Source organism: Eptatretus burgeri, chromosome 17 (assembly GCF_056783735.1).
Source record: "Eptatretus burgeri isolate ZD-2024b chromosome 17, Ebu_testis_v1, whole genome shotgun sequence".
Taxonomy (NCBI): domain Eukaryota; kingdom Metazoa; phylum Chordata; class Myxini; order Myxiniformes; family Myxinidae; genus Eptatretus; species Eptatretus burgeri.
Window position 1 is genome coordinate 16987880 of NC_140977.1, and position 21345 is coordinate 17009224.

Sequence of the window (21345 nt, forward strand, 5' to 3'; positions counted from 1 at the left end):
CTCCACAGCCTCGCCCCCTTGCTCTCTCTGCGATTTGTCCCAACCACATTTCCACAGTGCGCTCAAAATCCGCCAACAACCCCCTTCTGGTAAAACTACCAAAATCATGAATCACTGATCACCTTCACTCTTTCATTCCTCTTTTTTCCCCACCTTTGGAATAAACTCCCTCACTCTATTCAATCCCATTCTTCCCTCCAGGCCTTCAAAACAGCTGTTCACCACCTCTTATCATCCCCCATCCAAATCCTCGATCTTTTCTACCCCCAATAGTCCACCCAAGCCCACCTCCTTAAAATGACCTGCTTTCCTTCCTGAAAGTCCTGTAATGTCCATCTTCTATTACCCATGTTCTCCGTCCCATCCTTCTCCCTTCCACAGATCTCCGAATGTCTCTGTTCTCCACTGTTTTGTCCTTCCCACTCCCACCCCTCTTGTCTCATGCCCCCTTGCTGTGTGTTGTGTGTTGGCTCTCTCACGAGCCTCGACAAGGAAAAAAAACAGAAGAGTTCATTGTACTATATCCAATGATAATTGGTCAAACGACCGGCATGTAGATCTCCTTTATTTCACGAAGAAAGAAACCGCTCATTACCTTCGCACTCTGTGAAAGGTTATGTATTGGTCGCTGTGTATTTATTTATTTATTTATTTGTGAATATGTGTGTGTGTGTGTTTGTTTGTTATTCTCATAACTCAGAAAGTATTAAACCTAATCGCTTGAAATTTGGTGGGATGATGGGTTATTATCCAAGGAACATTTGATTAGATTTTGGAAGCGATCGGGTCAAAGGTCAAGGTCAAGGTCACGGAAAGGTCAAATTCGTATTTTTACCATAGCGCGGTCAATTTTGTTCTAATTGGCATGCAACCGATGCCAAAATGTTCAGAATTCATTGCCCAATCTTGTGATGGGCGACATGACACAATTACGTCATTACCCTTGTTAGCGGTTGGGGGTCAAAGCTCAGTGGGGTCACGACCTTTCAAAATATGCGGTTTTTGTCATAACACGGTCAAATCAAAACCGATTTGCATGAAACCAACACCAAAATGTTCACTGTTCTGTTCCCCCCACTCTCATGCCTAGAAAAAAAAGTAGCGGAGGCGAAGGTATGCGCTCTTCCGAGTGCCCATTCTAGTTATGCTTATATCAAAAACTTTTCTCGATTGGTGAGTTGTCAGGTTTATAAATCAAAGCATAAATCATATCCTTCAAAGAGATGTCTAAATATCTTTCCATCTCAATAAAGACTTGATAAACATTTAAAGTATTGTTAGAATCATAAAGCAGCAGTTTTGACATGCCAGGACCAGGAGAAAACGTTGTATTTAATGAAACAAATAAATGTATAAAACACCCATTTGTAATATGTGCTGATTTTGAGAGCATCTTGGAAAAGACTGATAATAGTGTTACAGTTCTCGGAACCATATGCATACAACATACAGGTGTCCTCAGTCAGTTATTCCATCAAGTATATGTGCATATAAAATCCCTCCTTGTGTGTCGTGGGAAAGCAAAAGGGGTGCGTTGCAATGGCTTTTAGTTGGGTTTATAAATCATTTCTCCCCTTTTATTTTGAACTACAGTACCCTCCTCTCGCTTGGCACTCTCGCATGGGCTGAACAAACGCTTGTTCGCCTACTCGCCTAACCGGCGACTCGCTTGCCGAGGCAAAATCTTCTTGCAGTAGTTCCTTTTTGGTGAATCCACACGCGTAGAGTGGGCGGGCTTCTTGGCGGCCTGCGTATGTGCCTTTTCAAGGTTTGATATTAATCGGACAAGTGGTTCTCAAGTTATGGCCATTTATTTACCAAACCAATGACAGGACACGTTGCTGCGTAGGCGTGGCCATTGGGGAAGAGATCCTTAGCTCTCCCCATTAGTTCCCCATTACGGGTTACAATGTACGGACTTCTGGAGAGTGAAAACTTGCTGAATTCTAATAATTTCTCAATTTCTTATGCGCATTTATAGATAAACACAATGCCCCAATCCAGTCATCGTTTTCGAGAGCGAAGGAACTGCCTTGCCGAAGGAAGAACTGCTGAAGGAACTGTGTGGTTGTTGTTTCTGCCACGCGATTTGAAAGTTTTTTTTTTTCTTTTTTTCTTTTTCTCTTCTCTTCTCTTTGTGTTTTTCATTGCGATGACATTGCGAAAAGCCAAAATACGTTGGCGCTAATTGAATAATTGGCCATTAAAACTAAATTGCGAATAATCGTAACTGCGATATGCGAACTTCCGGACAGTGAGGACTTAACTTCTGTACTTCCGGATAGTGACGACTTACTGTATTATTGCTCGATGTTTTCTCTATTTCTCGACCTACTGTGTTCTTTCTTTCTCGATTTCTGTACTTTCTCGATTTTCTCGATATTGTCGATAAATTATAGAGAGATAAACACATTGCCCCAATCCAGTCGTCGTTTACGAGATCGAAGGAACGGACTGTGTGGTTGTTTGAAAGTTGTTGTTTAAAAAAAAAAACATTTGCACGTACGGCCATCAGGGCCGGATTTTCCAATAGGCCATTGGCCTAGGGCCCACCAGTAACTGGGGGCCCACGGGGGACTTGTGGGTTCTCTGATCAGCCAAGGAGTAGGCTCGTAGGCCCTATAGTAAAATGAATAAAATAAGGTAACGAAAAATATAACAGTACATTTTTATTGCCCGTTTCCCACCATCTATCTATCTATCTCTCTGTCTATCTATCTCTCTATCTGTAGATTATATACATTACGTGTTTTATTTGTGGACTTCATTGTTATATTACGTGTTTTTGTGTTCTTATTTTATGATATTGGTATCTCTTATACGAGACTTGAACTAATTTATTATTACTTTATGTTTACCTGACCTCTTTATGCTTACCTGATTTATCTGACCTCCTACAATCCCTTGACACAAACAGAATCATTGACAAATTTGCCATAGAAAAAAAGCAGGAAAATGTCATTTTGAACTTCACATAGTTGTGCTTGCAAAATGTATTATGCTTTAGTTTCATTGTATTTTCCATTATTCCTATGTGTAAGATGTACATGATATGGAACTTGATTTACTTTGATATGGAACTAATTTGATTAAAAATTATTGATGTGTTACATTATGTTGTAATTTTTTTTTTTACATTACAATATCACGATATGTTGTTGTTCGTCTTTCGGCTGCTCCCGTTAGGGGTCGCCACAGCGGATCATCCGTTATGATCCGCATACTGATTTGGCATAGGTTTTACGCCAGATGCCATTCCTGACGCAACCCTGGTCGCCTTTTACGACACAGGGATAAGGATTGGGTTTCTCCATGATTCCGGGCTGCCCTACAATCTCTCAGAGCGCAGCCCAGCGCAGAGCTCCCATCGTCAAGCGATCTTCCAACCCAAGCCTCCGAGTAGCCGGATTACAGGCGCACGCCACTACGCCCGGTACAATATTATGATATGTATGTATGTGTGTATGTATGTATGTATGTGTATATATATATATATATATATATATATATATATATATATGTATATAATTTGGGGGGGGGGGCACATAAGGTTTGGCCTAGGGTCCACAAACAAGTAAATCATGCCCTGACGGCCACGCACGTATGGGCACGCACTTACGGGCATGCGAGAGCGAAGGAACGGCCTGTGTGTTTGTTGTGTCTGGCACGCGGTTTGAAAATTTATTTATTTATTTTTTGCACGTATGGGCAGGCACAGTCTCACAGACTGGAACAGACAGATTCACGATGAATGGAAACAAAATTGCGTACATGGTCCATGTGATCAGAATTTGATTTTTCTGGACACCTGCCTGCACCACATCAACACCACACCAGTTAATATGAAAAAAAAAAAAGAAATGCAAAAACAAAATTGTGTGGTTTTTTTCTGTTGTTTTGTTTTTGCATTTTTTTTCTCGGCAGGATGGATTGGGGGGGGGGTAGTGGACAAAAGTGCTTCTTGGGTGAGACACATACAACATCAAGCACACACGTGGTGCGATTTCAAGGAGGGGGGGGGTGATGATGGATTTTCCCTGATGTTTTTTTTTAATCCCCATCATTACACTTGAAATTTAAACGAACCCCCTCCCCCTCCCCCCCATCAAAAAGTTTTGCATGTTCAATTTGCCTTCAGAATTTCCCTTCAAATTATCATTTAGAATCACACTTTAAAATGAACCTTTGGAATTACATTTTAGAATTACCCTTCACAATTACACTTTGGAATTACACTTTGGAATTACCCCTTGGAATTACACTTTATAATTACATTTTAGAATTACCCTTTGGAATTACACTTTTGAATTACCCTTTGGAATTACACTTCAGAATTACCTTTGGAATTACACTTTAGAATTGCACTTTAGAATTACACTTTAGAATTACCTGTTGGAATTACACTTTGGTATTACCCTTTGGAATTGCCCTTCACAATTACACTTTAGAATTAATTACCTGTTAGAATTACAGTTTAGAATTACACTTTAGAATTACACTTTAGAATTACACTTCAGATTTACACTTTGGAATTACACTTTACATTTACACTTTAGAATTTCCTGTTTGAATTACACTTTGGAATTACCCTTCACAATTACACTTCAGAATTACCTGTTAGAATTGCACTTTAGAATTACACTTTAGATTTACACTTTGGATTTACACTTCGAATTACACTTTAGAATTAATTACACTTTAGATTTACACTTTCGAATTAGCCTTGATAATTTAACTTTAGAATTACCCTTCAGAATTACCCTTGAGAGTTACCCTTTAGATTTACCCTCGAGAATTACACTTTAGAATTACACTCCAGAATTACCCTTTAGAATTACCCTTTCGATTTACCCTTGAGAATTACACTTTAGAATTGCACTTTAGAATTACACTTGAGAATTTTAAAGTGATTTTTCACCATTGAGAGATCGGGCCAAAAATGATACATAGCACAATAACTCAAAAGTTGTGAACGGATTCGGATGAAACTTGGTAGACATGTTGGGTATGTGACAAGGAAGAAATTATTCAATTTTGGTGAAGATCCGAATGCAAATCTGGTTACAACAATTATTTCATTTTTTAAGTAATTCTTCACCATTGAGAGATTAGGCCAAAAACAATATCGTCCTTCATAGCATGATATTTCAAATATCTAATGGGCCCCATATGTTCTCGTGGATCAGGCATTGCGTGACGGAGGCATGCGCTCCACCGAGTGCTCTTCTTGTTTTATTATTGTTTGTCTATCGGCGGTGAAGTTTCATCTCTCTGGCATTTGCCTTATCAGAGTCGCCGATGTGTTTATGTTCATACTGATGTGTTTAATTTATCATTTAACATATGTTGTTTAAAAAACAGCCAAGTGTTTCACAGTGCTCTGTCTGTGAAGAACATGGTCACGGACTTTGTCTGTGAGGAACATTGTTGTTTAAACAACCCCCCTCCATCTCCCAACTTTCCATTTCATTGACGATCTGAAATTAAAATATTCTCACACTGAAACCAACTCAACCTGACACTTCTGACTTATTAAAATCAGACTCTCAGTTTTGTCAATCACCTTCGTGGCTCTATTACAAGGCTCCGAAGGAAAACAAACAAAACTGGAAATGTGGAAACATTTGAATCAATCTGTGATGGAACCTGATGAAGTTCAGTGTTTATCACACTCAGCTACTCCTGTACCTCTCACGTTCTGGCGAGGGAAGGGTAATCAAACATGTTGGCTGTGTGGCACCAGAAGCGTGTGCTGCAGGTTCGCTCTTGCTATACACACAAATCAGTGCTTGATTTGCACTCTACCTCGAGTGCAGCCTGTGGCTGCTAGGAGCATCATTAGGTTGGGACGTGGCAATGCCATTGATGCAGTGTCCCCCTTTCCAGTACACTGGTACTCATTTTGCCAACCTCAGAAGGATGACAGGCTGAGTCAACCTCCTGGTGTATATTAATTCAGCAGCCAATGGGGCTTGAACTCAGGACCCGAGGATCCCAAGCAACCACCCTAACCAGTAAGCCAACACCAGGCTTGCTTGATTTGCACTGATGTTTGTGTATTTTATGACTGATCTGTATACATGCATTTTACTTTCTTTATCAACTCTTTTACACTCCCCCTCACCCCCCCCTAAAAAAATTACAACAGAAATTAGAAAGGAATATTCTTCTTTCTGTTTTTTTTGGTCCGTACTGATAATTGTTCACAATGTTCACGCGGTACTTCAATGTTTTCAGTGATTGCTTTTGGTGCATTTCGACACATTTTCTGGAAATGGGATATCATTGTCTTTAAGATGTGCCAGCAGATTACTTTTCAAACTCTTGTGTGGTTGTGTGTGCAGGTGTTCTGACATGAGTTTTTTTGTGTGTATGTGTTCGGTCATTCTCTTTGCAAAAACCACCTCCATCCCTCACATTTCTCTCTTCTTCTTTTTTTTTTTCTCTCTCTCTCTCTCTTTCTCTCTCTCTCTCTCTCTCTCTCTCTCTCTCTCTCTCTCTCTCTCTCTCTCTCTCTCTCTCTCTCTTTCTCTCTCTCTCTCTCTCACCCCTCCTCATATCCCTCCCACGCACAAATCCCTCCCCCCCCACAATGTACAGCAAAACATTTGGTGAGGTGTCACTCTACCGCCCCCCCCTTCCTCGCTCTTCCCCCTTTCCTAGCTTCCTCTCTGTTCTCCCTCCGTGCTCTCCTCTCTCCTTCCTCCGTCCTCTCCTCTCCCCCCTCTCCATACACTCCGCCAGTGGTTTGTGGGCCGATCAATGAAGAACAGTGAGAAAAGATTGACAGTTTATCACTGCAATTTCATTCGCCCCACCATGACCTACAGTAAACTGCTTTAAACAAGAATGTTCGACTCCCGAACCAGACATGAACCGTCATCCCAGTGTTTACGGACATGGTGGTTCATCATTGTGTGTGCAGTCCCACGGATGAACGTTAAACCTGTCAGAATTATTTGGAGGAAGTTAAACATCCCATTGTGTACTTCGTGAAGAGGAGGCGAGCCATCACCCGCACTCTGAACAAATTACAAATCCTGCCCTTACCCGCAGGGGGCACTGCATCAGTGGCACAGCCTTGCTCCCAGCAATGATTGAAACGAGGAACCAAAGACTGTACACGAAATGAATGAATATCTGACTGCACTGCACCCATGACCCAACAATGAAGAACAGACCAACAGTCAACAACCACATGTCCACAACCTTCTGTGGTGCTGAACAGAATGCCGTGTTTCGGTCTCAGTCTTCTCTCCATATCCTCAAGACCCCTTGAGTAAGGTGTATCTTCCAGCTTGACATGTCGAACCTTCTTTTTTGTCCTCGTTTTTATTGAGGGTTGAATGTTTTTGTGTGGAATATTTTTAAAATGGAAGAAATGCTGTGATAATACACGGTAGTGGGAATGAGAGAACGATCGAGAGGGATTCGAGAGAAGAGTTGTGAGGAAAGTGAAGAAGAAGATTCGTGTGTTGATGAAGCGTGGATCCGTGTTCCCGGGACACGAACAGGGAAAGAAACATTCTCCAAGCGAGTTGTGAGTGGATCGAAGTGTTGTGAAGATTTATTGTGTTTAACATCTTCGTGAGTAGAACTAAAGCTCGTGATGTAGTTGGTGTTGTGCACGTGGTGCACATTTCGACGTTTCCATGGTGAACGGTGTTTTTTAATGTTCCACACAAGGGTCCAGTTCATGGAGTTACATTTGAACCACTAGAGGGCGAAGTTCGATGAAATCAAGGCCAGATTAGAAAAATTACATGTGAAGAACTTGAAAGATGGGGGAAAGCTGCGCTTGCTGTGGTTGTACCAACCGAAGGAGGAGAAACAGTGGAATTTACTTTCATAAGTGGGTAGTACAGTGGAGTACATAACGTCACAGAGAATATAACGTCACAGAGTACATAACGTCACAGAGTACATAACGTCACAGAGTACAAGACGTCACTGATTACGTAACGTCACAGAGTACATAACGTCACAGAGTACAAGACGTCACAGAGTACAAGACGTCACAGAGTACAAGACGTCACTGATTATGTAACGTCACAGAGTACATGACGTCACAGAGTACATAATGTCACAGAGTACATAACGTCACAGAGTACATGACGTCACTGATTACGTAACGTCACAGAGTACATGACGTCACAGAGTACATAACATCACAGAGTACATAACATCACAGAGTACATAACATCACAGAGTACATGACATCACAGAGTACGTCACATCACAGAGTACATAACGTCACAGAGAACATAACCTCACAGAGTGCATAACGTCAAACGATAACTAGTTAGTCCTACTTTACTACCAGACCATACATGGTAATTTTTTGGTGATAAAATGGGTTGGTTGAATCGAAAGGGAGTTATAACTTGGCGGAAAAAAATTTCACCAAGTATGTTCGTCTGTATTGTTGGGTCGCCGAAATAGGTGACCCTTATTGTCAGTAATTATTAACCTCCGCCATCGAAGATCGGAGGTTACTGTTTTCACCCCTTTCTGTTTGTTTGTTTGTTTGTTTGTTTGTGAACAGTATTACGGAAAAACTCCTTGACGGATTTCAACGAAACTTGGGGGGGGGGGGGGGGGGTTAGGTATGGTCCCCCCCCAAAAAATTTGTTGGAGAAAAAAATTTTGCTTTTTTTTTTGCATTTCTACATGTTTTAAGTGATTTCCAACCCCCCCCCCAAAAAAAAATTGTTATAGAAAAAAAATTTCTTTGCATTTCTACATGTTTTCAGTGATTTCCAAACCCCCCCCCCAAAAAAAAATTGTTAGAGAAAAAAAAATTTGCAACTTTTTTTTCAACAAAATTTCGATTTCTTTTTTTTGCATTTCTACATGTTTTAAGTGATTTCCAACCCCCCCCCCAAAAATTGGAGAAAAGAACTATAACTCTGTCAGCACTGTTGACATCATATTTAATGAACAAGATATAAGGTTCACTTGAGTGACCCAGCAGTATTGGCGGCGGAGGTTTTGCACTCTCCCGAGTGCTCCCCCTCTAGTTTGTTTGTTTGTTTGTGAACAGTATTGCGGAAAAACTCGACGGATTTCGACAAAACTTGGTGGGGGGGGGGTTAGGTATGGTCCAAGGATCATGCCATTAGATTTTGGACTTGTTCCCCCCCCCAAAAAAAATTGTTGGAGAAAAAAAATTGTTTTTTTTTTGCATTTCTACATGTTTTAAGTGATTTCCAACCCCCCCCCAAAAAAAATTGTTAGAGAAAAAAAAAATTTTCTTTGCATTTCTACATGTTTTCAGTGATTTCCAACCCCCCCCCCAAAAAAAAATTGTTAGAGAAAAAAAAATTTGCAACTTTTTTTTCAACAAAATTTAGATTTCTTTTTTTTTGCATTTCTACATGTTTTAAGTAATTTCCAACCCCCCCCCCCCCAAAAAAAAAGTTTGAGAAAAGAACTATAACTCTGTCAGCACTGTTGACATATTTAATGAACAAGATATAAGGTTCACTTGAGTGACCCAGCAGTATTGGCGGCGGAGGTTTTGCACTCTCCCGAGTGCTCCCCCTCTAGTTTGTTTGTTTATTTGTGAACAGTATTGCGGAAAAACTCGACGGATTTCGACGAAACTTGGTGGGGGGGTTAGGTATGGTCCAAGGATCATGCCATTAGATTTTGGACTTGTTCCCCCCCCCCAAAAAAAATTGTTGGAGAAAAAAAAAATTTTTTTTTTTGCATTTCTACATGTTTTAAGTGATTTCCAACCCACACTCTCCCCCCCCCCCCAAAAAAAAATGTCAGCACTGTTGACATATTTCATGAATAAGATATAAGGTTCACTTGAGTGACCCAGCAGTATTGGCAGCAGAGGTTTTGCACTCTCCCGAGTGCTCCCCCTCTAGTTCTGTCTGTTTGTTTGGATGTTTGTTGGGTAGTCGATCGAGTCGGAAAAAAATAAAAAAAAAATTTTGAGATTTGTTCTTCCCTTATTATCATCATTTAAAATGGCGATTTTTTTTGTATACCTTGTCGAGGCTCGTATGAGAGTTAACACAACGCACATCAAGGGGGGGCATGACAAGAGGGGAGGGAGTGGAAAGGACAAAACAGTGGGGAACAGAGACATTTGGAGATCTGTGGAAGGGAGAGGGATGTAACGGGGAACATGGGGAATCGAAGATGGACATTACAGGGACTTTCAGGAAGGAAAGCATGGAATTTGAAGGAGGTGGGCTCGGGTGGATTATCGGGGGTAGAAAAGGTCGAGGATTTGGATGGGGAATGATAAGAGGTGGTGGTGTACAGCTGTTTTGAAGGCCTGGAGGGAAGAATGGGAATGAATAGAGTGAGGGAGTTTATTCCAAAGGTGGGAAAAAAGAGGAATGAAAGAGTAAAGGTGAGCAGTGATTCGTGATTTTGGTCGTTTTACCAGAAGGGGGTTGTTGGCGGACCTTGAGCTCCCTGCGGAAATGTGGTGGGGACAAATCGCAGAGAGAGCTGGGGGAGGGGGAGGGGTGAGGCTGGAGAGGAGACGGTAGAAGACAGAAAGACCACTGACCAACCTGCGGTGATTGAGTGAGAGGCCCAAAGACTCGGCCTCATTGCGGGAGATGCCAATGATCTGAAATGCCTTGGTTTCTACAGCGTGAAGCCTTGAAAAGTGGGACAATTTCAGTTAATACAATGGCGATTTCGATGAAACTTGATTGGTAGGTTCATACCATGACCTAGTTGTGTACAAATGAGAACCGTTGCTATGGACACCACCTATGCCTAGCAACGGGACTTTGAAATTTTAGAAAAATCATTAAAAATTATTTTTTCGAAAATCAAAAATCGGGCCATGAGTGACTGTGGGCAGTACATTCAGCCATATTGTCAAAAATTTCCTGCCGGATCCTATGAAAACTGTTGGAGAAGATAGACTTTGAATGAACCCTGGTCGAAAACAATAAAAAACGAAGTTCGTTATATCTCAGAGACTATGAGTCAGATTTTCATGAAACTGGTATGGTAGATTCATGGTATGTCCTAGTCATGTGTGAGAAAGAACCGTTGCTGTGGACCCCTCCGTTGCCTGGCAACGGCCGAAAAACCTCTAAATGTGGGGGTATTTTAACGAAAAAACAATCTGCAGCATAAACCCTTGAAGCTGGAATCATGAATTTTCTTGTGCTTAATCCTCAGATCATTCCCCATCGAACGGGCCTATCGCGTCAGGGTCTATTGGGTCGTCGACTACCCATGTCCGCCTACCGGCTTGTTTGGATGGTTGTTCGTTTGTCATCAGCATAATTGGCAGTAAACGTGGGCGGATTTTGACCAAACTCGGGTGGTAGGTACATCTTACGACCTAGTCACCGAGTGCTTTGGAAATTATGATGGTTGCTCGGGACGCTTTGGTTCCCTAGCAACAACCGAAAAACCTTCAAAATCTGTACCGTTCACGCGAAGTCAATTCTGAAAGCCATTATCCCACGTAGGGTTATGATATTTGGCACGAATGATCTACAGGTGATGCTCTATCAAATATATTCCGGTTTTTGTGTACAATTAGGGTATGCGCTACAATTATACTACATACTACCTACAATTAGGGTATGCGCGAAAATTGAAGGCCCCCGAGCGACCAGGTGAGTGCATCGATACGAATGAAACTTTGCAGGTTCATGGTGCTCAATGAGTACTACAACTTTGCCTTAGGACATATTGACCGATTTCGATTAGGTCAGGGGTCAAAGGTTAATTAGTGCAAAAATTGATATGTGAGAGCTGGAGGTGCCTTCGCGCCAAATGCTACTCCTCCTCGGGTTATGGTCGGATGGTCATGAAAATTCACACTAATCGTCGGGAATTAATTGTGCACAAACAATCAAGCCGGATTTTCGATTTAGATCTTTGTTCACCCACAGCACCCCCTGAATTGCAATTTCCGATTTCAAACAGCATTTTCGGTACTTTTCATTCAAATTGATACCGAGTATTTATCAGTAGATGGAACTGGATGAGATTTCATATGCATAATCTTTAGGTGATTCCCTATCCGCTATGTGACATCCATTTTGCCCCATATCTTATAGTTTCCATGATCGGCGACCCATCGCCGCCTACCGGCTTGTTTGTCTGTTTGTGTGTCTGTTTGTGACGATTTTTGGTGACAGCTTTCAAGCAATCGTTCTGAAATGTTTTGTGTGTGTTGGTGACTGGCCAAAGACAGCAACGCTTAATTTTTTTACGTTGGTGGATTTTTATAAAATAAATAAAGTATTGTACAGTACACTTGATATTGTATTTTTATAAACGAGTGCGTGCCCATGCGTGTGTGGCCGTGCGTCTGTGGCCGTGCGTGTGTGGCCGTGCGTGTGTGGCCGTACGTGCAAAAAAAACAATTGGTGCCTGGCACAACAAATCCTGCCCATTTAAGGCAGTAAGTTATTTTGGGGATCAAATTAAAATTTTCGTAACCATGTTTTAGTTTTAATGGAAAATTTGTAATTTTGACCGATGACCATGACCCCCAAAACTTCGGACCCTACCGATCTTCACAAATATGCATTTTTCACTATAAGAATGGGTAGGATTATAAGTGACAAATAGAATAAGGTTCACCACAAGCTTAGTTTGAAGTAAATCAGATAATTTTTGACGAAGTTATGAGCGAAAAACGATTTTGATCTTTTCATGACCTTGACCTTGACCTTTAATCCAATTGGACCCAAAAGTTAATGGGGTCGTCCAAGGTTAATTGCCCACCTGTGGATTAAATTTGATAGTGTTTGCTAAAGCCGTTTTGCTGTAAAGTTGCTAACAGACAGACAGACAAACAAACCGGACAATTACAATATCCCGCTCCCTTCCTATGGGGGCGGGATAATAATAAAAAAAAACTGTCAAACCGCGTGCCAGAATCAACAACCACACAGCCGTTCCTTCGCTCTCGAGTGCCCATACGTGCGTGGCCGTACGTGCGTGGCCGTACGTGGAAAAAAAAATATTCAAACCGTGTGCCAGAAACAACAACTACACAGGCCGTTTCTTCGCTCTCGCGTGCCTGTACGTGCGTGGTCGTACGTGCAAAACAAAAAAAACTTTCAAACCGCGTGCCAGAATCAACAACCACACAGGCCGTTCCTTCGCTCTCGCGTGCCCGTACGTGCGTGACCGTATGTGCGTAGCCGTACGTGCAAAAAAAATATTCAAACCGTGTGCCAGAAACAACAACTACATAGGCCGTTCCTTCGCTCTCGCGTGCCCGTACGTGCGTGACCGTATGTGCGTAGCCGTACGTGCAAAAAAAAAATTCAAACCGTGTGCCAGAAACAACAACTACACAGGCCGTTCCTTCGCTCTCGCGTGCCTGTACGTGCGTGGCCGTACGTGCGTGGTCATACGTGCAAAGCAAAAAAAACTTTCAAACCGCATGCCAGAATCAACAACCACACAGGCCGTTCCTTCGCTCTCGCGTGCCTGTACGTGCGTGGCCGTATGTGAGTGGCCGTACGTGGAAAAAAACCCAAAAACTTTCAAACAACCACACATGCCGTTCCTTCGCTCTCGTAAACGACGACTGGATTGGGGCATTGTGTTTATCTATAAATGCGCATAAGAAATCTAGAAAGTATTAGAATACACTAAGTCATCACGATCCAGAAGTCCATACGTTGTAACCCGTAATGGGGAGCGCGGCTGAGGTTCTCTTCCCTAACGGCCACGCCTACGCAGCAACGTATCTTGTCATTGGTTGGTAAATAACTGGCCGTAACTTGGGAAGCACTTGTCCGATTTATATCAAACCTTGAAAAGGCACATACTCAGGGCCTCAGCAATATACCTGACAAGTTTCAATTAGATCGGACCAGTGGTTGTCGAAAAACAGCGATCACAGACACACACACACACACACACACACACACACACACACACACACACACACACACACACACACACACACACACACACACACACACTGCTGGAATTATAGATAGATGATAGTTTTTCCTTTGACCGTTAAATTCAAGGTTGCACTGAAGGAGGCCTGATGGTATTTGAACTTTCTGCTCCTTGAAACAGACATTAAATGTTTGAGACCTGAGATGCTGAGAGTAAGATACTCATCCAGGTCTGGAGGGGAGTGAATGGAAAACGGGTAATCTGAGGCAAGCAAAGGGAGATGAGATGGAGTGAAGTGAGCGTAGAAGATATAGAGTGAAAGAAGCAAAACAAACGTCCGAAGAAAGAGTCTGACGGGCCTCCGTGTCAGACTCCACAAAGCCTTTGTACAGCCTCGTTTTGAATATGTTCGTTCTGCGGAGTCCGAAGAAGTTAATATATGTTGATTCTGTAGATAATATTGTTACGGTCTCGCGCCCGCCGGCGTGCTGACGGCCACGTAACTCGAATCGCGGCACGTCGCCCACCGGACGGACAATCCAGTCGTGACCCTCTCGGACTAACGCCGGGAACCAGTCACGGGTGGACCTTTCGGTCTCACCGCGATCGAGCCAATCGGCCCCCGCGTGGGATAGGGTTGCTCGCCAAATTCGACCTACCTAAGTACCCACACGGAGGGTAGACCGGGCGATCGCACCTCGCCGCAGGTCGACTTCGGACACGGGCCACTTAAGCGACCCGTTCCGTACTATCGGGATAACCGAGCGGTGTTATCGTCGGCCTCGACGGTTCGATTAATGATCGGGCGTATTCAGCCCACTACCAACCCTTTACGTGAAGCAAGATGAGGATTCAATGAGAGAAATGACGAAGCGAAGCGGGAAAGCAGTTCAACATAAAGCACATTTATTCGCGATGAACGGAAAGCACACATATACAATTCCACCAAAAGCACATAGAAGGAAAAGAAACACAATGCAATTTTACACAAAAAGCAAATGTAAAAGCGAAGACACAATGCAGAGCTATCCGACTACCGAGCACACGGCAACACTTATACAATTCTACTTCACAGACGGCGCCGACAACACATACCCAAAACCAAGAAAAAGAACACCCTCAAGGATGAGGCGGGCCTGAGGCCGAGACCGGGTCGGGCCTACCCGTCTGGTGATGAGACGCGGAGCGGCGATGGTGCCCCAACTCCGCGGGCCTCGCGGATAGTGTCTGGTAGGGGGTGGGAAAAGGGGCCCCCTTGGTCGCACTATCTCAGCGCGGGGGGAAACAGGAGGGGGTTGCTGATGCTCGGGGTAAGGAGGATTTTTACTCTGTCTCGGGTCCCGCGACGAGCGTCTCCACCTCGACCAGGTCGCGCCGTCGGCCTCCCTGGTGTGCAGCTCCCGGCACCGATGCGAGCACCCCCTCGTCTGCCTTCGCCGCCGCCGCCTCTCCACAGCTCCGTCCTCTTCGCTCCGACTCCAACTCCGAACTCTTCCTCCTGCGAACTTCCCAACTGCACTCAACTCCAACGCACACGACGACGACCACGCACACGACAACGACGACACTCTTCTGACGAACGCAGCCGCTTATATAAGCCCCGTGGCTTCGCCTTTGACCCCCTGCCTTCGACCTTTCACCTCGCTCCCCATTGGCCCGAGAAAAAGTGGGCGTGAATGCATTTTGATCCATGAATTTGCATATAGCGACCGCCCTCCAACGCCCTGGAGGCGGGGCCAAATCGCCCCTCGCTCACCGATTGGACGGAACAAAAGTGGGCGTGAGTCGTTTTTGATCCGTTTTTGGAGCGGAAAATCCGTGGTTTTGTACACGCTGTTCGGCGCGCGCCCTGCACGAGTCCAATACCGGTACCCACAAGCGGCGCAAGAACGGTGGCGATGCGACGGTTGCGAGGTGTGACGGGAAAGGTCGTGGCTGCTGTGGTGAAGCGGCGTTGTGGTGGGTGGTTGATGTTGTGACGACTGTTGAGACATGGTTGGTGGTGGTAATCATGGCGGTTGGTCCAAAATAAAGATAGCAAAAGAAAAACGGCTATCCTGAAGAGTCGCAGCACGCATGAATGACATTTATTCCCTCTAGACAACGGGTTTGGGCCTAACTACACATATACTTACGGAGATATCTCACCTAAGGGACCTGAATGGTGGTTTGCGAATTTGGTAACCACAACAATATACAAAGGAAGGAGAACGACAAGATTTGTCCACATCCCTGGAAGACCTCATTTAAGATGACAGACTTGGTGAAACAATCTTTCAACTTTTGTCGATCAAGGTACACCTGCATGTGCAGACATGATGGAGACCTTTAAGAAGCTCAATAAATGTGACAAAGTTAAATTTATCACCAGCGCAATGCTTCAATAAACAGAGGACACTCTTTCAAACTGCCAACTGGTCTCCTTAATTATTCTTGCATCGGAGCTTGCATTCTTGGATAGGGAAGCATTGGAGAATGTTGACTTTTCTGCTCCAGAGGGAAGATATTGGAGACTGCTTAAGGAGGAGATGAGGAACCACTGAGTCATTAATTTAACACAGCCGGAATGGGTTTGCGAAAGGGACATGATGTTTCTTCAATTCTATTGAAACAAATCACAAGCTAGTCAAGCACACAGAATATGTCCTTCAATCCTGACAAATCTCCTCTCTCTCTTTCTCTTTCTCTTTCTCTCTCGTCTCCCTCCCTCCCCCTTTTATTGTCTTAACAATCTTCTTGAAGAAGTTCTTTCACTCAAACTGCTGGGTCTCACTATCAGTCAGGATCTTTCAATGCAAACCACCCTTTGAAGTTGGCCTCCAAAGCTAGCCGCTGAATCTTAATCCTCCGTTGCACAAAGTCCTTCCTTGTCACACCTGAACTCTTGTGCACTTACAAGGTGTTCATTGGCAGCTTGATGGAGTACTGCTCTCCCAACTGCGCTGGCTCCCCTGCCTCACATCATGCTCAGCTTGACGTCATGGAAACGAAGGCCTTCCAGGATCTTCCACAATGAAGCTGTATCGATGTGCCTTTAATTTTGCCATCACAGACTGGTCGTTGGTTCTCTGACTTCTACCGCTTCCTTTTCTGTTTTTGCACCCTCTGCCCTTTCCCTAATTTGTTGTCCAATTTATCGCAGTGGCACCCACAGACAAGAAAGTACTTCTCTATAAAATAGGTCCTGATGCACAGTGGTCTCTTGGGGTGTTTGGGTTTGTGTCGCGAAGGTGTTGGAATCTGAGTTTCTGGATTTGAACTTGAACTTTGCCCATTGTGAAAGGATGCCAGGTCTTTTGGCCGCAAAGGAGTAAATGCCCTCGGGAAAGTGAGAGGGATGGCTCGGTTGCCATGTGGATGATGTCACAACAGCAGCTTTGCCTTATAAGGTCTCCTTTGTGGCGAAAAGATCTGGCACAGGAGCAGGGATGGTTAACATTTCCAGCCGCATTGTTCGCTATGATTCACTCGTTTTGGCGATGATGCTGTTCCACTGTTTTAATTCTGCCAGTGTGTGATTGAAGTCATATTACTTTCCTGTGAAAGCTCAAAACATCTATCTTTGATGCGAATGACCTGAAAAGCAGATACAATGCCATCTTACCATCTCTTCTTTGTGCCATAGCAAAACCTCTTCTTCTCCAGTTCTCCAAACACCTGTTTTGGCATCTGCTGTGGCCCCAAGTGGCCAAGGTGGTCAAGCCAACGCAGATGTGTTCCTCACACTGTTGATACTTTGTCACTCCGATGATGGTCCAAAAGCAACGATTATGGAAATGTTTCACGTGCCTCACATGTTCTGCTTTGATGGTCCATGTCTCGGCACCAGAAAACAGAAGTGTTAAGTCCACAGCACGATATCCTGCCCGCTTGGTTGCTTGAGACAGATTGCTATTCTGAAATCTGGGCTTTTTCAAACATACAAAGACTCTTTCAGCTTAAGCAATGCGCTGCACCACTTCCTTTCTCAGCTCACTGCCATTTGTGATATTGCTTCCATGGTATGTGAAATCCTCAACGATTTCTATTGAGCCGTCTTCTTTCTGTGTTTGTGTGGCATCTTCACCTTCTGCATGTATGTTGTACTCCAAGGAACGCTCTTTCTTACACAGGTGCAAAAAGAAGGTGTTGGGATCTGAGGGGTAGGGAGTGTGTCGGCAATGCGTACAAATGGTCATTCTTAAAATCTCTACAACAGGTGACCGAGTACTACTCGCCAGGATGATGAACTTAAGTGAATTCCGATGGACATGTTCTTGGTGAATGTTGGGGTGCCATCATATTTTCTTCAAAGTTGGTTCATTATTTATTTCCTGAAAGCCAGTGATGTGGGAAAACTGTCGACATATTTGCATATGTGCTGCATGGATTACATCTCAGCATAAATACTCCTTCATCAATACCCTCTGTACTTGTGTGGAAAGCCTTCTCACGATTGAATGTTTTTCTTCAAAAATTGCTTAACAAGCTCAGATTTTATATCAATATCTCAACGTTGATATGTTTTATATGTGGCCAAATCAAAATTTACATCAACACGGAATACAATGACAGTATTGTCTCTATAACATGTACAACTTATTTATGAGGCTATCAAAGCATGTGTGTATGTGTGTGGTGAACGTTGAACGTGCTGTAACTGATTTGGGCAGAGGATAAGATCTCAAGTACAGAGGTAGTTCACAGATACATTACAGTGCCTATAGAAAGTCTACACCACCTTTCAAAACTTTCACCTTTTTTGGCCTTATAGCATGGGATTAAATTGCATTAAATCAGACTTTGTCCACCTTTATTTACACTTCGTGACACACAACTTCCAAATGAAAACATTCTATTCTTCAAATTTCAGAAAATTAATTAAAAATCCAAAACTAGAATATCTTGGTTGGATAAGTGTCCACCCTCTTGATCAGTGTCCACCTCCCTTGAGTTAATACTTGGTGGATGCACCTTTGACAGCAATTACAGCTGTGAGTCTGTTGGGATAGGTCTCTTATACAAACTTTGCACACCTTGATTGGACAATATTTGCCCATTCTTCTGCACAAAACTGTTCAAGCTCAGTCATGTTGCATGGGGAGCATTGATGGACAGTAATCTTCAAGTCGTACCACAGATTTTCGATTGGATTAAGGTTGGGACTCTGACTGGCCAACTCAAGGACATTTAACTTTTTGTCCTTAGCCACTCCAGTGTAGCTTTGATTGTGTGATTCGGGTCGTTGTCATGCTGAAACATGAACTTCTGTCCCAATTTAAGCTTTCTTGCAGAGGGCAGCAGGTTTTCCTCTGGGATTGCTCCATCCATTTTCCATTCTGTCCTGACAAGTGCCCCAGTCCCTGCTGATGAGAAACGTCCCCACAACATGATGCTGCCACCACCATGCTTCACAGTTGGGATGGTGTTCTTTGGGTGATGTGCTGTGTTGGGTTTGCGCCAAGCGTCTCATTTTGCATTTCAGTCAAAAAGTTCAGTTTTCAAAGCCTTACAATGACGTTTTTATGTGTGCTTATTTTTAATGGAGAAATCAAATAGGGAGGCCCATGTGCGCTTATTTTTCACATGCGCTTATATTCAGGCATACACTTCTTATCCAAATTCCACTGCATTCTAGCTTTGTATTTTTCAATTAATTTTCTGAAATTTGTAGAACTTGTTTTTCGCTTGTAAATTGTGGGTTATGATGTGTAAATAAAGGTGGAAAAGGCCTGATTTAATTCAATATAATTCCCAGCTATAAGGCAAAAAAGGTGAAAATTTTGAAAGGTGGTGTCGTCTTTCTGTTGGCACTCAAGATACTGTGTGGGATCAAGGCACTCAGAGTGGAGGAAGCATCATGAAGAGTGGTATGTTCACTGCTTCTTTAAAGGTTCGCCCACCACGTACAACCCAGTTGGTTGTTTGGGAGGATTCCTGTCGTGTGCAGCCGGAATCGGAACAGCTGACTGTGTTCAGGTGTGAAATGAAGGTTGAGGAGCTGGAAGGATCTTCTGAAACTCTGCAGATAAAAATAAAGGATGTGAACTCCTTTGGTCTGGAAGAGGAGCAAAGCGATCAGCTGAATGGTGAGTTGTATTATATTCATTACCTTTGATGGGATCTGTGATTGTTTAGCACTGGGGGTTTTAATGTTTTTTTTTATACACAGTGCATGATGGAGGCTCATGGAAGACCACGTGTTCAATGGAAGATAATAAAATGGAAAAGGGGAAACAACAACAACAGCAGAGTAGAAGTGAGAGTGAGATGAAGTGTGGTGAACGTTTGAGATGCTGTGATTGATTTGGGCAGAGTATAAGATCTCAAATACAGAGGTAGTTCACATGTAGGTACTGTGAGAGATCAAGGTACTCAAAGTGGAGGAAACATCATGAAGAGTGGTATGTTCACTGTTTCTTTAAAGGTTCACCCACCACGTACGCTCAAGTTGGTTGTTGGAAGGATTCCTGTCGTGTGCAGCCGGAATCGCAACAGCTGACTGTGCTCGGGTGTGAAATGAAGGTTGAGGAGCTGGAAGGATCTGATATTCTGCAGATAAAAATTGAGGATGTGAACTCATTTGGTCTGGAAGAGGAGCAAAGTGACCAGCTGAATGGTGAGTTATATGATCGTCATTACTGCTGATGGGATCTGTGCTTGTTTCATGCCCAGTTTTTAGTTTTTTGTGTACATGATAGAGGCTCATGGAATATAATAAAATGGAAAGGGGGAAACGACAACAATAACAGCAGAATAGAAGTGAGATGAACGGTAGGGGAGAAGGATACATGGGGGTGAACTAGCTGCACACAAGTTGAATGAAACACAAGAAGAAGAGTGAGGGGAAAGTGGGTATGAAACAGAAAAGTAACAAATCAACCAACAAAGATCATGTTTGGATGTGGAATGATTTGAGATGGTGGCCAACAGCTGTCTTGAAGATCTGGAGGGAAGAATGAGAGTGAAGAAAATGTGAAAGTTGTTTCCACAGGGCGGAAAAAAACGGAGGAATGGAGGCGAACAGTGATTTTGAAATTGGGAATTTCACCAGAAGAGGGCTGCTGGTGGACATATTTAGTGCAGAAACCTGGAGTGGGGACAAAGCATGGAAAGAACAGACGAAAAGGAGACAGGACAAGAAAGAGACACCACCGTCCTGTCTGGAATGTCACCATGATTGGCCCATTGACTTGGCTTCATCATAGGAGATTCCATTCACCTTGAGGCCTTGTTTTACACGGCATGAAGCCGAGCGCGATGTGAGGCAGGGGTGTCAGCCCATAGGGGAGAGTAGTGCGCCGTCATGCTTCTGATGAAGGCCTTATTGCTTGATAAGAGTTCAGGAGCATTAAGGAAGGACTTTGCACAATGGAGGATGCCTACTCTGGCTTTGGAGGCCAACGCAGAAATGCTCCCTCAGAGAGCTCATGGGTGATATTGAGACCAAAAAGTTTCAGTGACTGATGAGGATTGTTAAGAAAGGAGATGGGAGGGTTT

At 43.4% G+C, this 21345-nt stretch overlaps 1 protein-coding gene across 1 annotated transcript in view; it reads left to right on the forward strand.

Annotated features, from left to right (window-relative positions):
• The first annotated feature begins 7425 nt into the window (after nucleotides 1-7425).
• The window catches only part of LOC147009418 (uncharacterized), an 86075-nt gene continuing 72155 nt past the window's right edge, over nucleotides 7426-21345 (forward strand). Inside the window, exons 1-3 of the mRNA XM_085861830.1 lie at nucleotides 7426-7540; nucleotides 19739-19934; nucleotides 20273-20464. Coding sequence (XP_085717956.1) covers nucleotides 19832-19934; nucleotides 20273-20464 — 295 coding nt within the window. The 5' untranslated portion in view covers nucleotides 7426-7540; nucleotides 19739-19831. The remainder of the gene's footprint in view (nucleotides 7541-19738; nucleotides 19935-20272; nucleotides 20465-21345) is intronic.